The sequence below is a fragment of the Pelophylax lessonae genome (assembly GCF_965119305.1).
Source record: "Pelophylax lessonae genome assembly, chromosome: 4".
In the NCBI taxonomy this organism is placed as follows: Eukaryota; Metazoa; Chordata; class Amphibia; order Anura; family Ranidae; genus Pelophylax; species Pelophylax lessonae.
Window position 1 is genome coordinate 143,901,308 of NC_138771.1, and position 12,863 is coordinate 143,914,170.

The 12,863-nt window shown below is 42.3% G+C and overlaps 1 protein-coding gene across 1 annotated transcript in view; it reads right to left on the reverse strand.

Moving 5' to 3' along the window:
* LOC309553833 (src substrate cortactin-like) overlaps positions 1-12,863 on the reverse strand; it is an 85,061-nt gene that overhangs the window by 15,660 nt on the left and 56,538 nt on the right. Inside the window, exons 14-16 of the mRNA XM_082255288.1 lie at positions 8,282-8,427; positions 4,429-4,539; positions 4,072-4,336 (exon numbers count right to left, since the gene is read on the reverse strand). Coding sequence (XP_082111414.1) covers positions 4,072-4,336; positions 4,429-4,539; positions 8,282-8,427 — 522 coding nt within the window. The remainder of the gene's footprint in view (positions 1-4,071; positions 4,337-4,428; positions 4,540-8,281; positions 8,428-12,863) is intronic.

The window sequence follows — 12,863 nt, forward strand, 5'->3', positions numbered from 1 at the left end:
AACACACCAGATAGGTCAGGGATAAAGTTGTGGAGAAGTTTAAAGCAGGGTTAGGTTCTAAAAAAAAATATCCCAAGCTTTGAACATCTCACGGAGCACTGTGCAATTCATCATCCAAAAATGGAAAGAGTATGGCACAACTGCAAACCTACCAAGACATGGCCATCCACGAAAACTGACAGGCCGGGCAAGGAGAGAATTAATCAGAGAAGCAGCCAAGAGGCCCATGGTAACATTAGAGGAGCTGCAGAGATCAACAGCTCAGGAGGGAGAATCTGTCCACAGGACAACTATTAGTCGTGCACTCCACAAATCTGGCCTTTATGGAAGAGTGGCACGAAGAAAGCCATTGTTGAAAGAAAGCCGTAACTTTTTGCCATTTGCGAGAAGCCATGTGGGGGGACACTGCAAACATGTGGAAGAAGGTGCTCTGGTCAGATGAGACCAACATTGAACCTTTTGACCTAAAAGCAAAATGCTATGTGTGGCGGAAAACTAACACTGCACATCACCCTGAACACACCATCCCCACCATGAAACATGGTGGTGACATCATGTAGTGGGGATGCTTTTCTTCAGCAAGGACAGGGAAGCTGGTCAGAGTTGAGGGGCAGGATATGGAATATCTGTTATCAAGACTGGCCTCTGGCAAGAAATAGGATTGACATAGATTACATTCACACTACATTCACGTTTTTGGGTGTTTTTTTTCAAGCGATTTTGAACATTTTTTGAGCAGAATTACAACTATATCATTTTTTCATCTAGGCCTTTTGTTTTAGCCAATGGAAATCACAAGGGGGAGGAGATCAGCTAAAAACCACCTGGAAAATTGCCTGAAAAAGCTAGTGAATAATAACACATTAAATAATCCCTGATACAGGGCAACAATGGAGAGTTACTGTATTACAGATGCGCATGATGATCAGTCTCTTTAAAAGGTGCCTCACTTGCTGCCTAGAACTTAGCAATAGCTGCATTTGCCCCCTGATCATTGGCATGTTCTGTTGCCTTCAATGACTATGCTGATCAGGAAATTTATATAGACAGATATCAAGTTCAAATCATTAAGAGAGAAGTATGGGAAATGTTTTTTTAAGAATCATACTTACCTAGGTGGATGCAGCATCCATACAATGCTGCATCTGTCCCCCGCTGCCTCTAAGGCTGAGAACCGAGTGATCAAGCATCGCTGATTGAGCGCCCAACCTCCCCCCCCCTGCTCATTGAGGAGGGAAGTTGGTGGCTCAGGCTCTCAGTGGCTCACTGAGAGGCTGAGCAGGGAGTCGGTCTATGCTCATGGGTGGATCTCGACCTTATGGTCACGATCTTTCTCCAGCCTGGACCAGCTCTGTGACGTCAGCTGAAAGCAGACTTCAGCCCGTTGTCTGCTGAAAACCGGTCACAAGAGTGCAGAACAAACCGCACTTCTGTGATCCACAGGGGAGGTACAGCCAAACGAGCTTATTTATTTTCTATGTCATGAAAATATGTAGCCAATATAGACATGGGCCCTTTCACACTGTTCTGTAGCAAATTTGCTGTAAAAACGCATATGCCTTTTTACATTGATTTTTCTGTGTTTCAGATACATTTCCTTTGTGTTTCTGGTGTGTTTTTGGGTTGCCTGCACCTGTTAAGAATGGACATGTGACTCAAAAATGCACCAAGAATGCAAAATGATTTTATTTTGATGTGTTTTTAATGCACTTTAATGGGGAGCTGCATTTTTGGTGCAGTTTTCAAACCCGCAACAAAAATGCAGCATGCAGGACTTTTAAAAATGCACTGCAACCATAACAAAGTGGTGTGAAGAGTCCCATAGGATTTAAAGGGAGACATTTTTCTCGTGTTTATCTTGCAAAGTAAAAACGCAGGAAAAATGTATCAGTGTGAACGATAGAGATAATATTAAACTTAGTCAGGTTAGCCACAAACTTCAAAGGTACTGGTCCAGAGTTCTCACAGCCCTCCATGTTGTAATGGGTACCTCACTAGACATTGACCCTATTTACCTGCATTTTGGATCATTTTAATTCCTCCTCTCTGGATGAACATCTCTAGCTGTCTCCCAATTGTTGTTTGCCGCGTGAACGATGTAAACCATCAAATGGGTCTCCACACATTTTCTACCCCCAAGCTATAGAGGAATGGTTGCAAGAACTGAATAGATGTATAGCTTTTGAGAAACGCACTCACTTTCTACATATCCCCATGCATAAATTTGAATGTATCTGGTCCTGCTGGCTACATGCCAGCATATTCTAATGTCACCTAAAGTATAAGAAAGAATGCCCTAGAGCATGGGTGTCCAACCTTTTGGCTTTTCTGGGCCACATTGATTGTAGAGAAATTTTCTCGGGCCACATATAAAATATATACTATAGTTAAGGTAGATAAGCAATAAAACGACGCCGCCCCCCCCCCCCCCCGCACTAATTTAACTCAACTAGAGGACGATCAATTGAAATGGAATCAGTATACAGAGGTTTACTTCTTCTGAGAGATATTAAAGGAACACTCTAAGCACCATGACAACTTCAGTGATTTAAAGTGGTGATGGTGGTAGGAGTCAGAAACACTGCACATGCTGGGATAGTTACAGTTATCTGCTGGGGGCTAATTGCACCCCTAGCACATATGACTTAGGCAGCTAGAAAATGTCATGTCCTTATTTATACATGTATGAACAAGGACATGACATATTATGACAAAACACAACTAGTTATTAAAAAACATATTGCAACAATTTACACACACCTTTTCTACTTATTTTGTAGACTGCTGGCGGGTACTGCTGGTCATGCGGGTACTGCTGGAGGCATTTCATATCACTCCACCTGTGACAGAGCCGGAACTATACAGGAAGTCACTGACTGCAGACATCCTGAAGCCTCGTACACACGCAACGATTGTTGGCCGACCGATCGGCCGTCTTTTGTCCAGTGTTGTTGTGTTGGTTGAAATGTGCTCTAGACTGCACACGAATTTTGTCGGCCAACAACAACCAACTGCAGAAGTGATGTCATGTTCTGGTTTACTTTCCGTGTGTTTTTTCTTCTCTGAGCATGCCCAGTCTTGCTCATCTGACTTTTGTCTGCCGAAATCTGTACTGGCTGACGAACAATCGGCCGTTCTGGTGACAGCCAACAAAAATTTTATAGCATGCACACCAGATTTTGTTCGGCCGAAAAATCGCAGTCGGTTGTCGGAAGCATCATACTAACAAGCCGACAATCGGCCGATCGGACGTTGGCCGAAGATTTACGGCCAACAATCGGTGCGTGTGTACGAGGCTTAAGTCCCCCGCAGCAACCGGTAGATCGCATGGCACTTGCAGCCCAGTGCGTGCCCATCCAATGCAGCCTAAACAGTGCCCATCCAATGCGTGCCCATCCAATGCAGCCTCACCAGTTCATCCAATGCAGCCTGATCAGTGCCCATCCAATGTAGCCTCACCAGTGCAAGCCCATCCAATGCAGCATGCAATGAAGAGAGAGTAGAGCCTCTGGATTACACAGAGCGGGGAACTCCTGCTTACCCGGCAACCGCTGTCATACAAAGTCCTGCCTCCTGGACCGACTCCTATGATAGACATCACCAATGTGTTGTCTATCACAGGAGCCAGTCGAGGAGGCGAGGCTTCGTATGACAGCGGCCGCCGGGTAAGCAGGAGATCCACCCCTCTGTTTGTAATCCAGAGGCGCTCTCCCCTCCCCTCCAAGGCGGCCTCTGTCTACAGTTAGTTGGAAACCGCTGTGGCCGTGCTCCCGACTCAACTTCCTTCCTCCCCCAGTGGGCCGCATTGCCTGCTGTTCTGGGCCGCAGGTTGGACATGCCTGCCCTAGAGCCTTAACTCCTTGGGTTCCTTTCCCAAATTCCCTTATTGATAAAAGAAACTTCATATACTTATTGAATTCCAAATGATTTTGAGCTGTATCTGTCTTTATGTTGTGTTTTTGTATTTACTTTGAAAATGTAATAAATAAAATCTGTTTGACAAAAACTTGGGTTAACTTTTAGGTTTTTATTTTTGTATTTACTATTTTTGAATATTCTCATTCTACTCACCATCTTTTGGTAGTTCCTCGTAAAGCTCTTCCTGTTTTATAACTGGTTCATCCAGGATACATTCATAATCCTCATCATCTTCTTCTTCCTGCTCCCTTGGTGGAGGATCCGGAATAGCTTCATAGTCTTCTTCTGTCATAGGTGGGGGGACAATAATGTCTTCATATGTTTCTTCCTCAAAGCCTGATTCATCTGGATGGGGCACAGGAGCCATCATCATTGGTACTTTGGGAGGGACCATTGGAGGTGCTTCATAGTTAGGATCCTGTAATAAATAAAGAAAAAGATGTGAAGGGTATAAAAACTAGATGTGGAAGATCCTATACTTAATATTAAGGTTTATGTAAATGTATTTACTTCCTCTTCAGTAGGTTGTGAAGTCACCGTGGAAACACGTGGAGTTGGAGTTGGAACTGGTATTGGAACTTCTTGCTTTTGAGACACTTTAATTTCTACATTCTCTTGAGCCTATAACAAAATAAACAGTTTAAATTTAAATTCTATTTTACCTTCAATCTTGTACAGTTGGTCAAGCTCCTCACTTTTACTGAAACTGCTTACTTATAGTGTTCATTAGAGGCGGCAGCAAGTCAGATACAGCTACCTGGCTCTTGGATGAAGGATACCCACTGTCTTTTCTCCTTCGTTCCTCCCCAGCCTGACTAACTACCCCCGGCCCACCTCTTTCATTTATTGGATTTCAGTTCTTTCACTTAAAGAGGCACATCATCACATGTGGGCCTTAACAAGAATGAAAAGCATGCAAATGCAGCTTGCCTTGGAACACTTACTCCTCCACTGACATGCCTCCATAAAGACATTTTGATATTTGCAAAACTCCACCAAAGAGTCAGCCCATTGCTTTTATCAGGGCCAAGGACAGGTGTGATGGTTTAACAAAGCTATGTACAGCACCCTGCTGGTCCCTTCCACTAGCCAAAATATGTCTGCATTGCATAGCCCAGAGACCAAGTGATGATATTATTCTAAAATGATCTAAAATAAGATATGCCAAAAGATAGAAAATCTTCAAAGTGGTAACAACTGGGCTCAAACTTAGTAAGAGGGTGTAAAGCAGCTGACACAATTTACCAATCACAAATTGGAAAATACCACATTCATAAATAAATGCAGCATTAAACATATAAAAAATGAATTATATATATATAATAAACATTAATTCCTAGAATAAAAAATCAATATAATAAAGAATGTGTCCATTCAAATAGTTCCGTTAGAGAAAGCAAAATAAAACCCAGAAAGTATTGACCCTCAAAATTTTGAGTGGTCAAACAACACCCTTTATGACAATAATCACTAGGGCTTTCCACGCCCATATACCAAAATCTCCACAATGTATCTCCTTCAAACAATTGCAGTGAATGCACACCCTCCTGACGTTCAGGATTACATGCTATTGAACGTCCGGGAGAAGCAACATTTATGGCAATTGTTTGTGGAAGATGCATTGTGGGGATTGTGATGTATGAGCATAGGTACCCCTAGTAAATAATGTCATAAAGGCATTGCTTGACCACTCAAATGTTTGAGGGTCAATACCATCTGGTAAGCAGTTTGGCTCACTCATTGGTGTTGTGTGGACTATTTCTAGAGTGTAAGCTCTATTGAGCAGGGCCCTCTGATTCCTCCTGTATTAAATTTCAAAACTGTAACTGTACTGTCTGCCCTCATGGGCAAACTGTTAACGCTTTAAAAAATTTTTATAATAATAATTATACTATTATTCCATGCACAATGGATCATATTGAGACGTTTCTTTACTTCCAAGTTTATTTTTTTTTGCATTCTATTTGAATGGGCACAATCTTTAATATATTGATATGTTAAATAATTGAAATTATGGTTATTTTATATATAATTTATTTTTTATATGCTTAGTGCTAAATTTATTTATGAAAAAAATAGAAAAGATTTAATTAAAAATGTCATTAGCCTGTGGATAAGGATGGGGGAGGCACAAATAGATTTAACCTCTCTGGCGGTATGATTCTTTCCGATTTTAGGTGCTGAAAGCGGTACCATTATTTTGCATGTTAATCTTAAGAATGAGCAGCCCAAACCAACTATTTACATATGATTTTTTTTTTACTGTGCATTCTTCTTTATAACATCTCGGGTATGATAAAGTTTGAAACACAAAATCATAAATTATAATATAATAAATAACTATAAATAAGTTAAAGTATGTATGTATATATATATATATATATATATATATATATATATATATATATATATATATATATATATATATATATATATACACTGTATATATACATATATATATATATATATACATATATATATATATTTATAAAAAGTACAGTAAAACTGCAGGAAAGGGCACTGGGGGGCAAACTAGTGTGAATGAATTATATTTTGCAATGTATCGGTGTGTTTGGTGTGTTTTACTGTTTGAATTTGCCGCTGGTTCCACCCCCCTGCGATCGTCACGTTGCAGGAGACAGAAGCCGGGGCACAAAGCATCGGGAAGAAGATCGGGCCACCGCACACCCCGGGATACATTGCTGGATCACGGGGACAAGGTAAGTAACCTCTCTTAAAGGATCCATCGATCTTCCTAGCGGTACCCCGAGTGTGGCACTGAAATTTAACCCCGAGCCACACTCGGGAATACCGCTAGGAAGGTTAAACAAAAATAATGCTACAGTTACTTTCTACTTACTTCATTGAGGAGAATGATTGTGCAAGCTATGGCCCTCCCCATTGAACATGTCTGTTTTTGATTTGATAGAATTCTAAGAAGTTATATCCCTATGTGCACACAACCAAGTCACCAGCCTACATACACCTTGGAATATAATGTCACCTGTTTTGTGCAAGTTAGTTACCAATAATATGACATGCACTCATACAATAACACAACCCAGGTATGTCAAGAATGTCCAGCTCATTCATAGTTGGACATATATCCCAGGAGGGCACATAGTGCTATTCACAGACCCTAGGTGATCCCACCCTTATGAATAAGGTTGGGATCAAAGGTTGGGTTGAAAGATTGTATTAACGTGCCTTATTATATTTCATAATATATTTCAGCTTATGCCCACTTATCAATGGAATGTGGTCCCTTGCAATTACGTAGTAACGAGCCAGACTAACACTCATTCATACACCCTGGACAGCAGACAGCTGTATTTTGCATATAGATGGCAAGACGTTGACATGTTAAACACCTTTCCATTCATTCATTTGAACACTTGATAGTTGGATATTTTGCATAGAGATTACTGACACCACCCATAAACAATTGACGATTGCTTACATTAACACATCAGACAAGCTGAACACAGACGGATCGACTCTCCAACAAAACACAGATTCAGATACAAGACACCTCATATTGACACAGATGCATAGGGAAAACAAAAGCCTTTCATGTCTTGTTTCTGTGAGATATGTCCTATTGTTAAATTGACTCATGAACTGTAACCAGTTTCAAGCAGTTTTTGCCGCCCAAATATCCTTTAAATGTGTGAGAGAAACTTGAAATAAACAGTTGTGTCTGCGCTAAGCTTGAGTGCTATGTGTCGTCACACCTCCTGGCCAGACGAGAGAGAATTCACTATCTAGGGGAGATTGGGACTGTAAATTGCCTCCTGACGAGATTTGAGCTAACAGTTTGTTAAAGTAAACTTTCTGTTTACTCATGCAAGGCAGGGGAAATATGGTCCTATGTAAGTTCCAGATTGACTTGTCAGAACTCACTCAGGGCTTTGAGCCCCTTGTCAGCCCCATGTGACAGAACTGGTCCAATCAGAAGAGGGCAGAGGGGGAGTGAGTCACAGGCCTATCCAAATTTGGAACTGCTGGACAGTATATGTTGCTAGGGGGAGGGGTGTCTAAGTAAACCGTTCAAGTTGCTATGTATGGGCAGGTTCACCATAAACGTTACGCTACATAGACTATGTTATTCTGACTATTTCTCACCTTTTTTGTTTCTTTGTTTTGCCTTCATTGGTTTTTCTATTGTTTTCTAATCAAAATGCTAGATAGCCATTGTGACCAGGGATTTGTACTGGGAACGTGATTAGAAACCTTTTGCTCAGGAGTTCTCCCGCTTACTGTTAAAAAGCAAAATTCCTAGTGTAGATACCCTGATATTTTGCAAGGTTACATTTTTTATCCTGACTGCAATAATAAAGCAGTTATTTTATTTATGTCTTACCTCTTTTTTTACTTGTCCTTGTCGTTCCATCTTGTCTTTCTTCTGTCTCCTTGCTCTCTCTTCTTCTGCTTTCTTTTGGTTTTCTTCCTCTGCTGTCTTGGCCATGTTTTCAAATCGTGATCTTAGGTTCTGAGCATCACTTGTCACTTGAAAAAATAAATGCTGCTATTAAGATTTTCACTGTAAAAAAAACACTACCTTGTCTTTTTTCTGCAGCCCTTAAGCTTACATGTGGTCCGAGCACAATATATATAACAATCTTAAAAATAATACATAGGCTCCTGAACACTCTAATATATTGTTAGTATATAAGATGCGCTGTTGTTGAGGCCCCTTTCACACAGCTCTGTTCCGTCGACTGAGCCGTTCTGCTCAGCGGGGATCAATCCGCCGATTCCCGCTGAGCAGGGGGATGACAGCTTCATCTCTGCTCTGTGTGTGCAGATACGGAGGTGTCAGATCCCCACTGTTCTCTATGGGGGAATCGGATGAGAACGGACGGCCTGTCTGTTTTCATCCGATCCGCCAGACGGATGGAAAATAGGGTTTAACCCTCTTGGTTTGGCCAAAGGGTTAAGGCAGTGCTGGAAAAAAATGGTGGCCGCACAAAATATTGACACTTTGGGCCAAATTTAGACATATTCACTTAGGGGTGTACTCACTTTTGTTGCCAGCGGTTTAGAAATTAATGGCTGGGTGTTGAGTTATTTTGAGGGGACAGCAAATTTACACTGTTATACAAGCTGTACACTCACTACTTTACTTTGTATCAAAGTGTCATTTCTTCAGTGTTGTCACATGAAAAGATTTAATAAAATATTTACAAAAATGTGAGGGGTGTACTCACTTTTGTGAGATATTGTATGTCAGTTTTTGTGTTTTTTGGTATACGTAAATTACTGTTTTAATTGTTTGAAGATCACCTTTTAGAGTACCCTTTTGTTTTAATCGTCACAAATGGTAAACTGTTGCCATTTCATTTTAGGAACAGTCAACAACAACACATCTTATATAATTTTGATTGCAGCAGTTTTTGACTAAATGTTCTGAGGCCAAGCTCACCTTTTGTTATATACTCTAATATATTACCTTAAGCAGATACTTGCTGATAAATGTGCATAAAACACTGGCAAACATTTTTCATTTTTGAGTGAGTAAGGGTTGGAAGCAATTTGGTTGAAGCAGTTTCCCCGAAAAACAACTGCAATACATTCGTTTATTGTTCCTATAAAATTAAAGAATTAAATACAGCCGGTAATGGATAGCCCACCAAACAAGGTCTGTAATATTCCAGTGCCAACGTCACAAAGAGCTAGAGTCAGCAGTGTGGGAGTAGTGGAACCTCTCCTATCTCAGTTAAGTAACCACTGACACTCTGAGTCTATCTGATCACCTACTGACCACCAACGCAAGCAGGTAGGCACTAGTGTAAAGGCAGACATCACCACTGACTACCAATAAAAGAGTATACTAAAAAAGAATAGTGCGCAAATGCAAAAGAAATAACTACCAAATCTGAAGACAATCCATAAATAAAAAATTTTTGCCTGTTTAAAAGAGTATACTACACTGACACCAATGCCTCTTCTCTGCTGACCATTGCTAGAGACACTTTTCCACTGACCACCAAGCTTTCCACTCCACTGACAATCCAACATAAATGGTCAGTTCTCTTCTTTTTTTAGTTAGATTTGATTGGTCTACTTAGAAGTAATTTTAAGTCTCTATAACATTCTGCCATTTCACCCAGGGGGACTGTGTGGCAAAAGTCTTGGCTTTCTTTTGTCCTGCTTGTTGTAACCAGTTCAACAATAAACTTTGGACTCTAAAGTTTTTTTTACACTTAGGTTTTATTTCTATCTGTCTTATGTCCTCCTATATTAGACCATATGTTCGTTGAGAGGTTGTTTAGTCTCCCAAGTGCTTTTCCAGCATCCAAACCCTATCAAAGTACCTTGGTATATGCATTACCATGTAGTGAGGAATGCAAAGACCTGCACTTTGGGGCAAAACAGTCTCTCAATACACAGGTGGCCCAGCATAGGAGGACAATGGGCTCACCAGTTTTTCTACACTATAAGGAGAGGGGACATTCTTTGAAGGATAGTGAGATGTACACTTTGACAGAAAAGACAACTGGTTCACAAGAGTTGGGAAAAAGACCATCCAAGGCAAACTAGAACAACATCTGTCTCCCTCATATATTGCTGTATAATCACCAGTCTCAACATCAGCCTCAGTTTCAACATCGCCTCCCCCCCTCCCGCTGCTCACCAGTGTTTCTTGGGCTTACTGTTTTTATCGGCGCGCCCAAGAATGGATCTGATGGCTCGTGCGACTAGCCATACATGTTACCAGAGACCAGATCGTCTCTGATCGCCTCTATGATCTTGGAGGACCAGGGTGACATCATGATGCTACTTCTGGTCTAGGGCGGAAGTAAACACATTTTTTCTAGAGCAAAAGATAACTTTTTTTTTTTTTGATCTTTTGCTTTTAATGGTAGGAAGTTGATTTGGGGTCTTATTGACCCCAGATTTTTCCATAAAGACGACCTGCCATCCCTTTTTTCTATTACAGGGGATGTTTACATTGTAACTGGAATAAAAGTAATAAAAAAAAAAATGAAAATTAAAAGGTACAGTGTAAAAAAAAAAAAAAAAAAATTAAAGCGTCCCATCCCTCTGTGCTCGCGCACAGAAGCAAACTTATACAACAAATTGCAAACGCATATGTACACGGTTGTTGCACCACACATCTGAGGTATCACTGCAAACGTTATAGCGAGAGCCCTAGACCTCCTCTGTAACTCTAAACAGGTAACCTGTAAAGAGTTTTAATGTATTGCCTATGGAGATTTTTAAGTATCATAGTCTGTCACCTTTCTACGGTGTGTGCAATTTTTTTGAAAATTTGTATTTATTGAAATTTTTTTGCACAAAATAACAGACAACACTATGCCACGCAGGGCAGCACTCACAAACAAAGACAACAGGTCAAAAACCCCCCCATACATCCCCCCACCCACCCTCCCTCCCCAGGCTCCACCCAGTATGTCCAGCACAGAAACAAAAGCCTCCAGCAGTAGTAGAAATACCCCTCAATTCCGACCCAGCAAAAAAGAGCAAGGTCATAGAACATAGAGACTAGTCCAGCACAGAAACATTAATCAGCAACCTCAGTCCTTATTCAAAAATCGGAGAAGCATCTAAGCATTCAGCTAGCACACAATGAGCATGAGAATATCATCAACGGTCGTGACCACCCCCCCCCCCCAGGTAACCCTGAACAGCACCACAACAAAACTCTGAGGCTGCTCAACGGAGGTCGAGGCCGGGGAGTCTATCCATGTTTTCCACACTTTATCAAATTTGTGAGGACATCCCCTACTGAGATACGTAGCCTTGTAGAGCGGAGTCACTTTATTAACCAGACCCTTCCAAAAGAGGATCGTGGGGGCTAAGGGGCTTTTCCAGTGTAAGAGCAGGGCCTTGCGAGCATAGAAAAGAAGCAGACTGACCAGAGTACGAACGGCCCTCGCGGGGGCCAAGCCATCCACCAACCCACGAGAGACAGACCTCTACGGAATTGGGGACCGGAATCTTAACCACCTCCACGATGCAAGCTAACACAGATGCCCAATAGTCCTTGACCACCGGGCACCTCCAGAAGACATGGCTGAAGTCCGCCGGAGAATGCGAGCAATGCCAGCACTCCGCCGAAGCCGTCTGATAAATGCGTGCCAGCCTCGCCGGCGTGTAATAGATCCGATGTAAAAATTTAAAGTGAATCAGGCGGTCCCTCGCAGAGACTAGGTAGGCGAAGGGGTTACTCCACATATCATCCCAGTCATCACCATCTAGGTCAGGCACCTCCTCCACCCAGCGTTCCCTACGCCTACGTACAGCTAGCGGAGTGGTAGCAAACAATTCCTTATACAACTCCGAGAGGGGCTTCCGCATATCCGCCGCCTGTATCGCCGTTTCAAGAGATGAGGCTTTAATCACCACTCGGGGGGAACCGAACTGCGCCACAAATGCGTGGCGGAGTTGAAAATATCGAAAAAAATACTGATTCGGTAGATCATAACGCGCCTTCAGGGCATCAAAGGTGCACAGCTCCCCACTGGAGACAATGTCCCCCAGCAACTTCACCCCTCCAACAGCCCAGATGGCAGGATCAGGGATCGAGGCAAAATGAGGAAACCTGGGGTTCCACCACAGTGGGGAGGCCGGGGACACATAAGTTGCTCCCGGCTCCACCAGCACCCGCATATGGTCCCAGGCTTTGATGGTGGAACGCATCGTACCTGTCAGCTGAAATTGAGCCTTGGATCCCCGATGTAGCAGAAGACGAAGACTCTCGTAGGAGCCCAAAACAGCCGCCTCCAGCATCGTGGCAGAATCCCCATCGTCCTCCGTAAGCCAGCGACGTGCCACCACTCCCTGCCCGGCCAGGAAATATTTATAAAGATCGGGTAAAGCCAGTCCCCCCTGACCCCAAGGCTCCTGCAGCACCTGCATACCAATCCTAGGAGGGGAGTTGCCCCAGATAAAGGAACCTATCAGGCCATGAACGCGGC